The sequence below is a fragment of the Anomaloglossus baeobatrachus genome, chromosome 7 (assembly GCF_048569485.1).
Source record: "Anomaloglossus baeobatrachus isolate aAnoBae1 chromosome 7, aAnoBae1.hap1, whole genome shotgun sequence".
NCBI lineage: Eukaryota > Metazoa > Chordata > Amphibia > Anura > Aromobatidae > Anomaloglossus > Anomaloglossus baeobatrachus.
In genome coordinates this window covers 240690112-240702384 of record NC_134359.1, presented here as the reverse complement: position 1 = coordinate 240702384, position 12273 = coordinate 240690112, and the positions used below count along the sequence as shown (strand labels likewise).

Below are 12273 nucleotides of genomic sequence, written 5' to 3'. Positions count from 1 at the left end.
CAGATGCCGCACCTGCATTTTCTTACAGAGAGCCTCCATTAGACGAGACATGAACTGAGTCCCCTGGTCGCTAAGCATCTCCCTGGGAAATCCTACTCGGGAGAATATGGTCAAGAGGGCATCTGCCACCTTATCGGCCCTAACTGAGGACAGAGCCACTGCCTCCGGATACCGGGTAGCATAGTCTACCACAGTAAGGACGAACCGTTTTCCAGAGCTGCTGGGGACGGCCAGAGGCCCGACAATGTCCACAGCGACCCTCTGGAAAGGCTCTTCTATCACCGGCAAAGAGATCAGGGGAGCTTTGGGAGCAGGCCCTGACTTTCCCACTCTTTGACATGTGATACAGGAGCGGCAGTAGTTGGCAACATCTGTCCCCATTTTGGGCCAATAGAAGTGGTGAGACAGCCGGGCCTTGGTTTTGCTGACCCCCAAGTGTCCGGCGAGTGGGATCTCATGGGCAATCCGCAGCAACTCACTCCTAAAGCGGTGAGGCACCACCAGCTGTCTTTCCTTCAGCCACTCTTGTTGGGGGTTACAGGGAATTGTCTCCCGGTACAACTTTCCCTGGTCCCAGAATACCCTCTCCTTATCGGTCTCGGAAGAGGGCTTCTCTGCGAGGTCCCTTAACGTCTCTAGACTGGCATCAGTTCGTAGAGCCACCTGGAACTCTTGGCTAGAGGCAGCCAAAAGTGACGTTAAGGTTCCAACCTCACCGGGACCCTCTGGGACCTGCTCTGGGTCCATAACCAGTTCCGTTATCCCTCTGGGTGAAGAGGTGTCAGAAGGCAAGGTTTCATTTGCGTTCTGGGCACTCTGACTGCGGGTGACAGCACCGATGAAGGCTGTCTCCCCGGGGAATAACCACTCTTCCCCATCAGCCTGACAGGTACTACTGGCTGTGTCACTGTCCGCTGTGACACTGCTCAGCTGCATTTGACCACTGTCCTCGTGGTTCTCATGTCTGCCTCCATCTCTGTCAGCACAGACACTTGCTACCTTGGGGTCGTCCTCAGCCACGTCACCCTGCCGCGTGGCATGGCTGAGTTCCCCTGTACAAATCTCCACTTTATTACCCTGCACAACATTTGTAATTACGTTCTGGGTATCCGCATTCGGGTCGCATGACTTAACAACATTGGCATCACATGATTTAACAACATTTGCATCACATGACTGATCAACAACATTTGTATCACATGACTTTTTGGATTCGGGAGGATCATCAGGGAGAAATTGTGCAACTAATCGCCCCAGATCAGTCCCCAATAAAACATTGGTTGGTAGATGTTCATCCACCCCCACTTCCCTCCACCCTCTCACAGCACCCCAGTCGAGGGGAATCAGGGCCATTGGGAAGGAGTGGTGGACACCCCCCGCCAAGGCGACAGTCAGGAGTTTTCCCGGGATAAAGTTTTCAGGGGGTACCAGTTCAGGGCGGACCAGGGTTCTGTCGGCCCCAGTGTCCTTGAGCCCCACAGTGGGGGTTCCGCCTACGGTGACGGGGTGTAGGTTTTCGCAGGCCCTACCACCCGCCTTCCTTGCCAACAGGACCGTTCCAGTAGGCCCTTGGGCCTTGGATGTGGGGTTCCTCTTCTGCCTCTCTGGGCAACCAGAGCTGAGGTGTCCAGGCTGGTTGCAGGAAAAACACCTGCGAGTGTCAGAGGTGGGCCGGGCACTGGTGGATGAAACAGGACCTACGGGAGGTCGGCTGGTAGGGGCAGGGGTGGTTGTAGTTGTCATCTTACCCCCTTTCCAGCTAGTGGTGGACGGCTTCCGCACCTCCGATGCACGGTTGGCCACATAGGCGTCGGCAATCTGGGCTGCTTTTGAGGCCTCCTTGGGCTCTCGGTCCATAACAAACTGTCGAACCTCCACAGGACAGACATGTAGGAGTTGGTCCTTCACCATGAGGTCCTTTAACTCCTCAAAGGTTGTAACGGACAGTCCTTGGATCCACTGGTCAAAGGTGCGCTGGAGCCCACCCTCCAAATCGCTGTAGCTGTCATGAGGTCCGAGCTGGAGGGTCCGGAATTTTTTTCGGTACACCTCCGGAGTCAGCTGATACTTCCGTACTAGGGCCTGCTTTATGGCCCCATAGTCTCCACTCTGCTCTTGAGGGAGACTGGCAAACGCGTCCAGGGCCTTGCCTCGCAGCCCTGGGGTTAAGTATTGTGCCCATTGTGCTGAGGGCAACTGGTACTGCAAGCAAGTCTTTTCAAATCCCCTCAGAAAGGTGTCCAAATTCCCGTCCTTTTCCATCACAGGAAAGTGCTCCGGTCGGGGCTTAAAGCTGCTGGCATTATTGGACTCACCGTTTAGTGAGGAAAATGTCTGCTGCCGGGCTTTGAGGATATTCAATTCATGGTCTCTCTGGGCTTGGCGCTCTCGCTCGGCTCTCTCAGCCTCTCGCTCGGCTCTCTCAGCCTCTCGATATTGCTGAATGAGGTTTAGCCGTCCCTGCCGGTCATCTGCAGCGAATTGTTGTAGAGCCATCTTCAGGAAAGAGTCCATGTTGCCCCGGTCACTGCTCTGGCTTGCAGTTGATGGTGGGGACTCTGCAGAAGCACTATCCTGGGCTTGGCTTGCCTCCTCTTCTCCAGCACTGGGGGAATGAACGTGCTCTGCGTCCCATTGTAAAAGTTCTTTAATGAGGTCCTGCCTCGTTTTGCCATGGCCATCAATCAACTTGGATCTGCAGAGTGCAGCAAGAACCTCCTTCTTCTGCTGATTGTACCAGGCTTCTGACACAGCATCCATAATTGCCAAATAAAAGATAGGATAGAAAACAAGAGAGAAGGGAGGGGGTAACTGCTACACGTACAGTATTGTTCCAGGTATATTTAAACACTGAGTTCAATCCTCAAAACTTTTGCAAGTTTTTAGTGAAAGGGATGATTGCTCAAGCCAGATCACTAATGCTTTATATATCCCACCGCTTGCCACCAATTTGTCACGAACAGCCGGGGAAGTCCCTCAGAAATCCGCAGCTGTTCACTGATTTGTTACACACGACTACTCTCTAGCGCCCCCCTTGTCTGCAGGCCACTTTTGGTACTGCAGGACAATGCATAAGATGAGGCTGCTGAGCTGATAATGCCAAATATTGGAGGTCTCACAGCGAGGGTAAATGTATATCTCTGATTCCTGCTAATGGAATTTTTATATACCTCGGTACCCTTAATGATAGCACTCCAATAATTCTATGCAATAACAATTACGCTGCCACCACCCAGACTTTCTACAGGTAGCTGGGGACCCGTTTCAGATAGCATAAGGCCCTTCGGGGTTTTGGATTCGTATATAAAGCATAAGGAAAGAAACTCCTTAAATTTTTATATATTTAATCCGAAAATAGGCAGTGTTTAAAGAATATACAAGAATTTACAAAAGGGAACAATACACATTACGGCATAACAGTTACATTAAAATAAAAGGTATAAACGTGAAACTTACTAAGCTTCTACCATAGAAGTGACGTCTGCTTATGGAGGGAGGGTCTCCAAGAGATGTTAGAATCGGCCAGCATCACCCTTCATGATGCCCTCCTCGTGCTGACTGAGCCCCCAAGATAGGAACTGTCTCTTATGCTCTTGCTAGCCCCCCTTGCCTGTGACATCATTTTACAGTCACTTGTGGGCTGGGCTTGAGATGGTCACAAAGTTCCATAATTCTAGGGTTTTTCATATCTTTGCTCCTGGGTCACACAGGTGAAAGATATTAGCGTCATATTTAATATCTCGATTTTACAGTTACATTGATACCAAACACAACGCCTCTAGCACAATTTTACTGGCCAATACTAATTTGTCGTGATTCCGTCGATCTCCTCGTCAGGTGAGACGGTGCGCTGGGTTCCGCACGACGCAGGGATTCTGGCAATGTGTTTTTCATCTTTCTAGCATTAAAGTCGCACTTCAAAACCTGCTTTGGGAGTTTTCCCGCCAATATTACAAAGAATTGTCTTTCTCTGCAGCTTTTGGCTTTAGTTCTACCATCACCCAAAGTCATAAATACCTTAAGCTTCCAGGCCAATCAGATAATCACCATGACGACCTGTGGCTGGTGAAGAAGAGGGGGATGAAGACCCTTCAACAGTTCTACATGACAGTCACGTCCTAAAAAGACCGCCGGAGGAATCGCTCCCAAAGCGGCCTCCTCATGACTTTCGGCCTCCTCAAACCGCATCCTCGGTCGGTGGCAGGCTCTCCCGCTTTTGCGACGCCTGGCTGCCACAGGTAAAAGACCGATGGGTGAGAGACATTCTATCTCAAGGTTACAGGATAGAGTTCAGCTCTCGTCCTCCGACTCGTTTCTTCAGAACATCTCCGCCCCCCGAGAGAGCCGATGCTCTTCTGCAGGCGGTGTGCACTCTGAAGGCGGAAGGAGTGGTGATCCCTGTTCCTCTTCAGCAACGGGGTCACGGTTTTTACTCCAACTTGTTCGTGGTGCCAAAAAAGGACGGATCCTTCCGTCCTTTTCTGGACCTAAAACTGCTAAACAAACATGTGAAAACCAGGCGGTTCCGGATGGAATCGCTCCGCTCCGTCATCGCCTCAATGTCCCAAGGAGATTTCCTGGCATCAATCGACATCAAGGATGCTTATCTCCACGTACCGATTGCACCAGAGCATCAGCGCTTCCTGCGTTTTGCCATAGGGGACGAACACCTTCAGTTCGTGGCACTGCCTTTTGGCCTGGCGACAGCCCCATGGGTCTTCACCAAGGTTATGGCAACAGTGGTGGCAATCCTACACTCTCAGGGACACTCGGTGATCCCTTACTTAGACGATCTGCTTGTCAAGGCACCCTCCCAAGGGGCATGCCAACACAGCCTGAACATTGCTCTGGAGACTCTCCAGAGTTTCGGGTGGATCATCAATTTTCCAAAGTCAAATCTGACACCGGCCCAATCACTGACATATCTTGGCATGGAGTTTCATACTCTCTCAGCGATAGTGAAGCTTCAGCTGAACAAACAGCGTTCACTACAGACAGGGGTGCAATCACTCCTTCAAGGTCAGTCACACCCCCTGAGGCGCCTCATGCACTTCCTAGGGAAGATGGTAGCAGCAATGGAGGCAGTTCCTTTTGCGCAGTTTCATCTGCGCCCACTTCAGTGGGACATTCTCCGCAAATGGGACAGGAAGTCGACGTCTCTCGACAGAAACGTCTCCCTTTCGCGGGCAGCCAAGGCTTCCCTTCAGTGGTGGCTTCTCCCCACTTCATTGTCGAAGGGGAAATCCTTCCTGCCCCCATCCTGGGCGGTGGTCACGACGGACGCGAGCCTGTCAGGGTGGGGAGCGGTCTTTCTCCACCACAGGGCTCAGGTTACTTGGACTCAGCCAGAGTCCTCCCTTCAGATCAATGTTCTGGAGATAAGGGCAGTGTATCTTGCCCTAAAGGCGTTCCAGCCGTGGCTGGAAGGCAAACAGATCCGAATTCAGTCGGACAACTCCACAGCGGTGGCATACATCAACCACCAAGGCGGGACACGCAGTCGCCAGGCCTTCCAGGAAGTCCGGCGGATTCTACTGTGGGTGGAAGCCACAGCCTCCACCATATCCGCAGTTCACATCCCGGGCGTAGAAAACTGGGAAGCAGACTTTCTCAGTCGCCAGGGCATGGACGCAGGGGAATGGTCCCTTCACCCGGACGTGTTTCAGGAGATCTGTTGCCGCTGGGGCATGCCGGACGTCGACCTAATGGCGTCCCGGCACAACAACAAGGTCCCGACATTCATGGCACGGTCTCAAGATCACAGAGCTCTGGCGGCAGACGCCTTAGTTCAGGATTGGTCGCAGTTTCAACTCCCTTATGTGTTTCCTCCTCTGGCACTGTTGCCCAGAGTGTTACGCAAGATCAGGGCCGACTGCCGCCGCGCCATCCTCGTCGCCCCAGACTGGCCGAGGAGGTCGTGGTACCCGGATCTGTGGCATCTCACGGTGGGCCAACCGTGGGCACTACAAGACCGACCAGACTTGCTGTCTCAAGGGCCGTTTTTTCCATCTGAATTCTGCGGCCCTCAACCTGACTGTGTGGCCATTGAGTCCTGGATCCTAGCGTCTTCAGGGTTATCTCAAGAGGTCATTGCCACTATGAGACAAGCTAGGAAACCAACGTCCGCCAAGATCTACCACAGGACGTGGAAGATATTCCTGTCTTGGTGCTCTGCTCAGGGGTTTTCTCCCTGGCCATTTGCCTTGCCCACTTTTCTGTCCTTCCTTCAATCCGGATTGGAAAAGGGTTTGTCGCTCGGCTCTCTTAAGGGACAAGTCTCTGCGCTCTCTGTGTTTTTTCAGAAGCGCCTAGCCAGACTTCCACAGGTACGCACGTTCCTGCAGGGGGTTTGTCACATCGTCCCTCCTTACAAGCGTCCGTTAGAACCCTGGGATCTGAACAGGGTGCTGATGGCTCTTCAGAAACCACCGTTCGAGCCAATGAGGGATATTTCTCTCTCACGCCTTTCACAGAAAGTGGTGTTCCTAGTAGCAGTCACTTCACTTCGGAGAGTGTCTGAGCTAGCAGCGCTGTCATGCAAAGCTCCTTTCCTGGTGTTTCACCAGGACAAGGTGGTTCTGCGTCCGGTTCCGGAATTTCTCCCTAAGGTGGTATCCCCCTTTCATCTCAATCAGGATATCTCCTTACCCTCTTTTTGTCCTCATCCAGTTCACCAATGTGAAAAGGATTTGCACTTGTTAGATCTGGTGAGAGCACTCAGATTCTACATTTCTCGTACGGTGCCCCTGCGCCGCTCGGATGCACTCTTTGTCCTTGTCGCTGGCCAGCGTAAAGGGTCACAAGCTTCCAAATCAACCCTGGCTCGGTGGATCAAGGAACCAATTCTCGAAGCTTACCGTTCCTCGGGGCTTCCGGTTCCCTCAGGGCTGAAGGCCCATTCTACCAGGGCCGTGGGGGCGTCCTGGGCCTTGCGGCACCAGGCTACGGCTCAGCAGGTGTGTCAGGCGGCTACCTGGTCGAGCCTGCACACTTTCACGAAACACTATCAGGTGCATACCTATGCTTCGGCAGATGCCAGCCTAGGTAGGCGAGTCCTTCAGGCGGCGGTTGCCCACCTGTAGGACGGAGCCGTTTATGGCTCTATTATGAGGTATTATTTACCCACCCAGGGACTGCTTTTGGACGTCCCAATTGTCTGGGTCTCCCAATGGAGCCACAAAGAAGAAGGGAATTTTGTTTACTTACCGTAAATTCCTTTTCTTCTAGCTCCTATTGGGAGACCCAGCACCCGCCCCTGTTCCCTTCGGGCTGTTTGTTCTTTTGTGTACACATGTTGTTCATGTTGAATTGTTCTTTTGGTTCATGGTCTTCAGTTCTCCGAACATCCTTCGGATTGAATTTACCTTAGACCAATTTATAAGTTTCCTCCTTCCTGCTTTTGCACCAAAACTGAGGAGCCCGTGATGCACGGGAGGGTGTATAGGCAGAGGGGAGGGGTTACACTTTTTAAAGTGTAATACTTTGTGTGGCCTCCGGAGGCAGAAGCTATACACCCAATTGTCTGGGTCTCCCAATAGGAGCTAGAAGAAAAGGAATTTACGATAAGTAAACAAAATTCCCTTCTTTTGTTTTAGTGGCAACATGAAGATCTGCTGATCAGCCGTCCACAGACACCATCAGTGACGCCTCCTCCGAGGTCCGCTATCTTAACTAGCATGAAGAAAAAACTTCATACTCTCGGACAAATCGACTCTTCTATTTCTGCAGCACAGGTGAGGACTTTTTTCATTTTATAAAGTAAATACATAGTACTTGATGATCAATGTGGTTTCAACCCTCAAGCCTAAATGATAAGTTAGCCTTACATCTGAATTGGCTTTGCATCTTTTACTAACATCCCATCTGTGCAGAGAACTGCAGCTGTCCCCTATGTATCTGACATGAGTGCCAGTGCCACCACTTTGTAGAAAAAATGGTACAAAGCTAGGGTCTGACCAATGAGACCCCCACTGATCCTTCACTTTCGCAGCCGTGTCCCACCCACCTACCCCCTTCCTGCCAGACTGCCATTATCTACAACCGGCGTGGGACATCGTGACTGCTGCAGACTTCTCATTCTGCTGGAGTCATCATTTTGGATTCCAGGACAATAAAAATGCTGCACCTTCTGAGTCAAGAATCTGTCACGCAAGACACCAGATTGTTATGATTCAGGGACTGAGGAGGATCAAAGAAATGCAAAATCCCAAATAGTAACAGAGTGGCTGGAACCTTAACGGACTGCAGACCTAATCCTGACACACAACTAGAAGTAGCCGTGGGACAAGCCTACGATGACCTAGTCGTCTCGAAACAGCTGGAGAACTGAATATTCTCACAGATAGAAATATGAGAAAGCTAATCTGCCTCGGAGTAGTCCCCAAAGATAGTTAGCCCCCCACATGTAAAGGCTACGGTGATATAGAAAAATACAATACAAAGCCAGAAAAGACAGATTCACCAAAGGTGAGGCCCAAACCATCTTTATAGAAAAGGATAGGAAGGAGCACTGTCTGCAACCGTAAAAAAAACCCTCTAATAAATACCAGCACTTCTGATATGGAAAAATCCTGAGGTCACACAACCTCTCCCCCACTGTACCAGCACTCAAATGTTACTGGGATCCAAAACACACTAATACAGATGAGGAACTGAAAGATACCAAGCATGTCAAACACAATACCTTGCAGAAACATGGAGCGAAGTATACAGACACTCCCAGCAGGGAATGATCCCATTCCACCAAGAACTCCACACAGACAAAATAGTATTAAAGCATTAGTATTAAAGCAGAAAAAACAACAAGAACGTGGAAAACAAACAGCAGAGTTACAAAGACCACTTATCTGAGAGGAGTTCTGGTAGTGAGCAGGGCTGGTTACAGGATGTCCTTAACACACAGAAGACTATTGAGCATCGGCAAGAAACAAGAGAAAACTACTCGGTTATATAGTCCCAATCTGACCCTGATTGCCAGTCCTCTGCAGGGGTGAGACTTTCATTCCACAAATCAACTGCACCACCAGCACTGACCACAAGAGGGAGACCCAAATTGGAAAACGTATTCACAACACCAGATGTTGATGTGGGTGGCCTGGTGGGAGACACCGCTGTGAGAGTGAAGGAGCGACTGGGCCTTAAACTCAAGACACAATGATTTTGTAATTAGACTTATTGCAGTTTTGTCTCACGAAAACCTTTTTTCTATTCAATAGTGTCCATTGCCACCAGCTCAGGGGCACAGCTATTGGAATCCCATGTGCCCCTTCCTATACTAACTTGCTCCTGGGCTGGTGGGAAGAAATCACAGAAATTAGGCATGCATCTCAAGGGGATGTGGACAGTGTTGTCCTTTTAGCCATCTGGAAAGGGAATGCATCAAGCTTTGCTGATTTTGTGATGAAATTGATTAACGTCTCTCGGGCTCCACTTTACCTTTTTTTTTTTTAGAATTTGCCTTTCTGATTCATGTTTCAACCCAGACTCTCACAACCCTAACTTCTAGAAAACCTTCCTCCTCAAAATCACTATTATGATGGGAAAGTCACCACCCTTGTTCACTAATACAAGGGATCCCAAAAAATATTTGAAGGCCTGTAGAAATTGCTCTGACAACTCTACAGTCACTAATCAAGCAAGAGACTTGAGAATCTGATTTTTGGAAAGGGGATACCCTGATGAAGTCCTCAAAAAAGCCTTCAATGAAGTGAGGACAAGAGATGGGCCACAACTCCTTATATCCACCACTCCTAAAACGCACGATGGCACATTAATATTTATTACCACCTTCACCAATGAATCTGCCAAATTTTGGTCGATTTTCCAGACACATTGGCCAATACTCCAGATGAATGAAGACCTCATAGACTCCATTGGCCCATCCCCACTCGTAATCTTTGGAGATGGATTGGTAGACATCCACTTCACTCCACCAAAACAAACCTCGTGGCTCTTATAAAATAAATGGCTGGTTTAGATGTAGTGTAGCATTCCCTCTTATTACATGTGCAGACCACTTTTACCAGTACAGTTAAGGGAGAAAAATTACTGAGTCATCATTTCATCAATTGCCGCACAAAAGGGGTCATCTATAAAGTTACTTGTCACTGTGGCCTCGTGTGGAAGACAACACGTGAATTAAGATGAAGGGTTGGGGAACACCTGAGAGTCAACGAAAAGGATACACCTTCAGTCCGACACATGTGAACGATATACATGGTGGAGTGACAGCTGGACTACAATTTAAGGATATACACAAAATGAGGGGAGGTAATTGGGACAAGATTATTTTACAGTGTGGGACGAAATCAGTTTTTCGCCTTAAAATACAAACGCCCAGCGGTCTGAAGGAACCTCTCGCATTCTGCTGTTTCTTTTGATATGCAGGGAGGTGTAATGACATACAGATAGGGATAGTCGACGTGGAGTGGGGGCACCATTACGTTCTACTTAGGGTATCAACCCCTGCAAATAGGCAGGGTCCAGAAGTGTTGGGTAAAACAGCTAGGGCATTAATGGGTATATCGTGAATACCCCCCTACGCATGTATCCATCTCTTCTTTTGGTTCTCTATATTATACTAGCTGTAGTACTCGGGACTGCCTGGGATAGTAACTAAATCCCACTCTCCCTCTCTTCCCCACCCCTCTCTCTCTCTCTATCCCTCTCTTCCCACCCCTCTCTCCATCCCTCTCTTCCCATCCCTCTCTTCCCACCCCTCTCTCCATTCCTCTCTTCCCACCCCTCTCTCTTCCCACCCCTCTCTCTTCCCACCCCTCTCTCTTCCCACCCCTCTCTCTTCCCACCCCTCTCTCTTCCCACCCCTCTCTCTTCCCACCCCTCTCTCTTCCCACCCCTCTCTCTCTCCCCACCCCTCTCTCTTCCCACCCCTCTCTCTTCCCACCCCTCTCTCTTCCCACCCCTCTCTCTTCCCACCCCTCTCTCTTCCCACCCCTCTCTCTTCCCACCCCTCTCTCTTCCCACCCCTCTCTCTTCCCACCCCCTCTCTCTTCCCACCCCTCTCTCTTCCCACCCCTCTCTCTTCCCACCCCTCTCTCTTCCCACCCCTCTCTCTTCCCACCCCTCTCTCTTCCCACCCCTCTCTCTTCCCACCCCTCTCTCTTCCCACCCCTCTCTCTTCCCACCCCTCTCTCTCCCACCCCTCTCTCTTCCCACCCCTCTCTCTTCCCACCCCTCTCTCTTCCCACCCCTCTCTCTTCCCACCCCTCTCTCTTCCCACCCCTCTCTCTTCCCACCCCTCTCTCTTCCCACCCCTCTCTCTTCCCACCCCTCTCTCTTCCCACCCCTCTCTCTTCCCACCCCTCTCTCTTCCCACCCCTCTCTCTTCCCACCCCTCTCTCTTCCCACCCCTCTCTCTTCCCACCCCTCTCTCTTCCCACCCCTCTCTCTTCCCACCCCTCTCTCTTCCCACCCCTCTCTCTTCCCACCCCTCTCTCTTCCCACCCCTCTCTCTTCCCACCCCTCTCTCTTCCCACCCCTCTCTCTTCCCACCCTCTCTCTTCCCACCCCTCTCTCTCCCCACCCCTCTCTCTCCCCACCCCTCTCTCTCCCACCCCTCTCTCTCTCTCTCTCTCCACCCCTCTCTCTCTCTCTCTCTCTCCACCCCCTCTCTCTCTCTCTCCTCCACCTCTCTCTCTCTCTCTCCACCCCTCTCTCTCTCTCTCTCTCCACCCCTCTCTCTCTCTCTCTCTCCACCCCTCTCTCTCTCTCTCCACCCCTCTCTCTCTCTCTCTCTCTCTCCACCCCTCTCTCCACCTCTCTCCCTCTCTCCACCTCTCTCCCTCTCTCCACCTCTCTCCCTCTCTCCACCTCTCTCTGCTCTCTCTCCACCTCTCTCTCTCTCCACCCCTCTCTCTCTCTCTCTCTCCACCCCTCTCTCTCTCTCTCTCCACCCCTCTCTCCACCTCTCTCCACCTCTCTCTCCCTCTCTCTCTCCACCTCTCTCTCTCTCCACCTCTCTCTCTCTCCACCTCTCTCTCTCTCCACCTCTCTCTTCTCTCCACCCCTCTCTCTCTCTCTCCACCCCCTCTCTCTCTCTCTCTCTCTCCACCCCCCTCTCTCTCTCTCTCCACCCCCTCTCTCTCTCTCTCCACCCCCCTCTCTCTCTCTCCACCTCTCTCCCTCTCTCCACCTCTCTCTCTCTCTCTCCACCTCTCTCTCTCTCTCTCCACCCCTCTCTCCACCTCTCTCCACCTCTCTCTCCCTCTCTCTCTCCACCCCTCTCTCCACCTCTCTCCACCTCTCTCCTCTCTC

General features: G+C 51.3%; 1 protein-coding gene across 1 annotated transcript in view; it reads left to right on the top strand.

Annotated features, from left to right (window-relative positions):
• Nucleotides 1–12273, top strand: part of SMG1 (SMG1 nonsense mediated mRNA decay associated PI3K related kinase) — a 468962-nt gene that overhangs the window by 437598 nt on the left and 19091 nt on the right. Inside the window, exons 55-56 of the mRNA XM_075319739.1 lie at nucleotides 7596–7733; nucleotides 8107–8213. Of these exons, the coding sequence (XP_075175854.1) occupies nucleotides 7596–7733; nucleotides 8107–8213 (245 nt within the window). The remainder of the gene's footprint in view (nucleotides 1–7595; nucleotides 7734–8106; nucleotides 8214–12273) is intronic.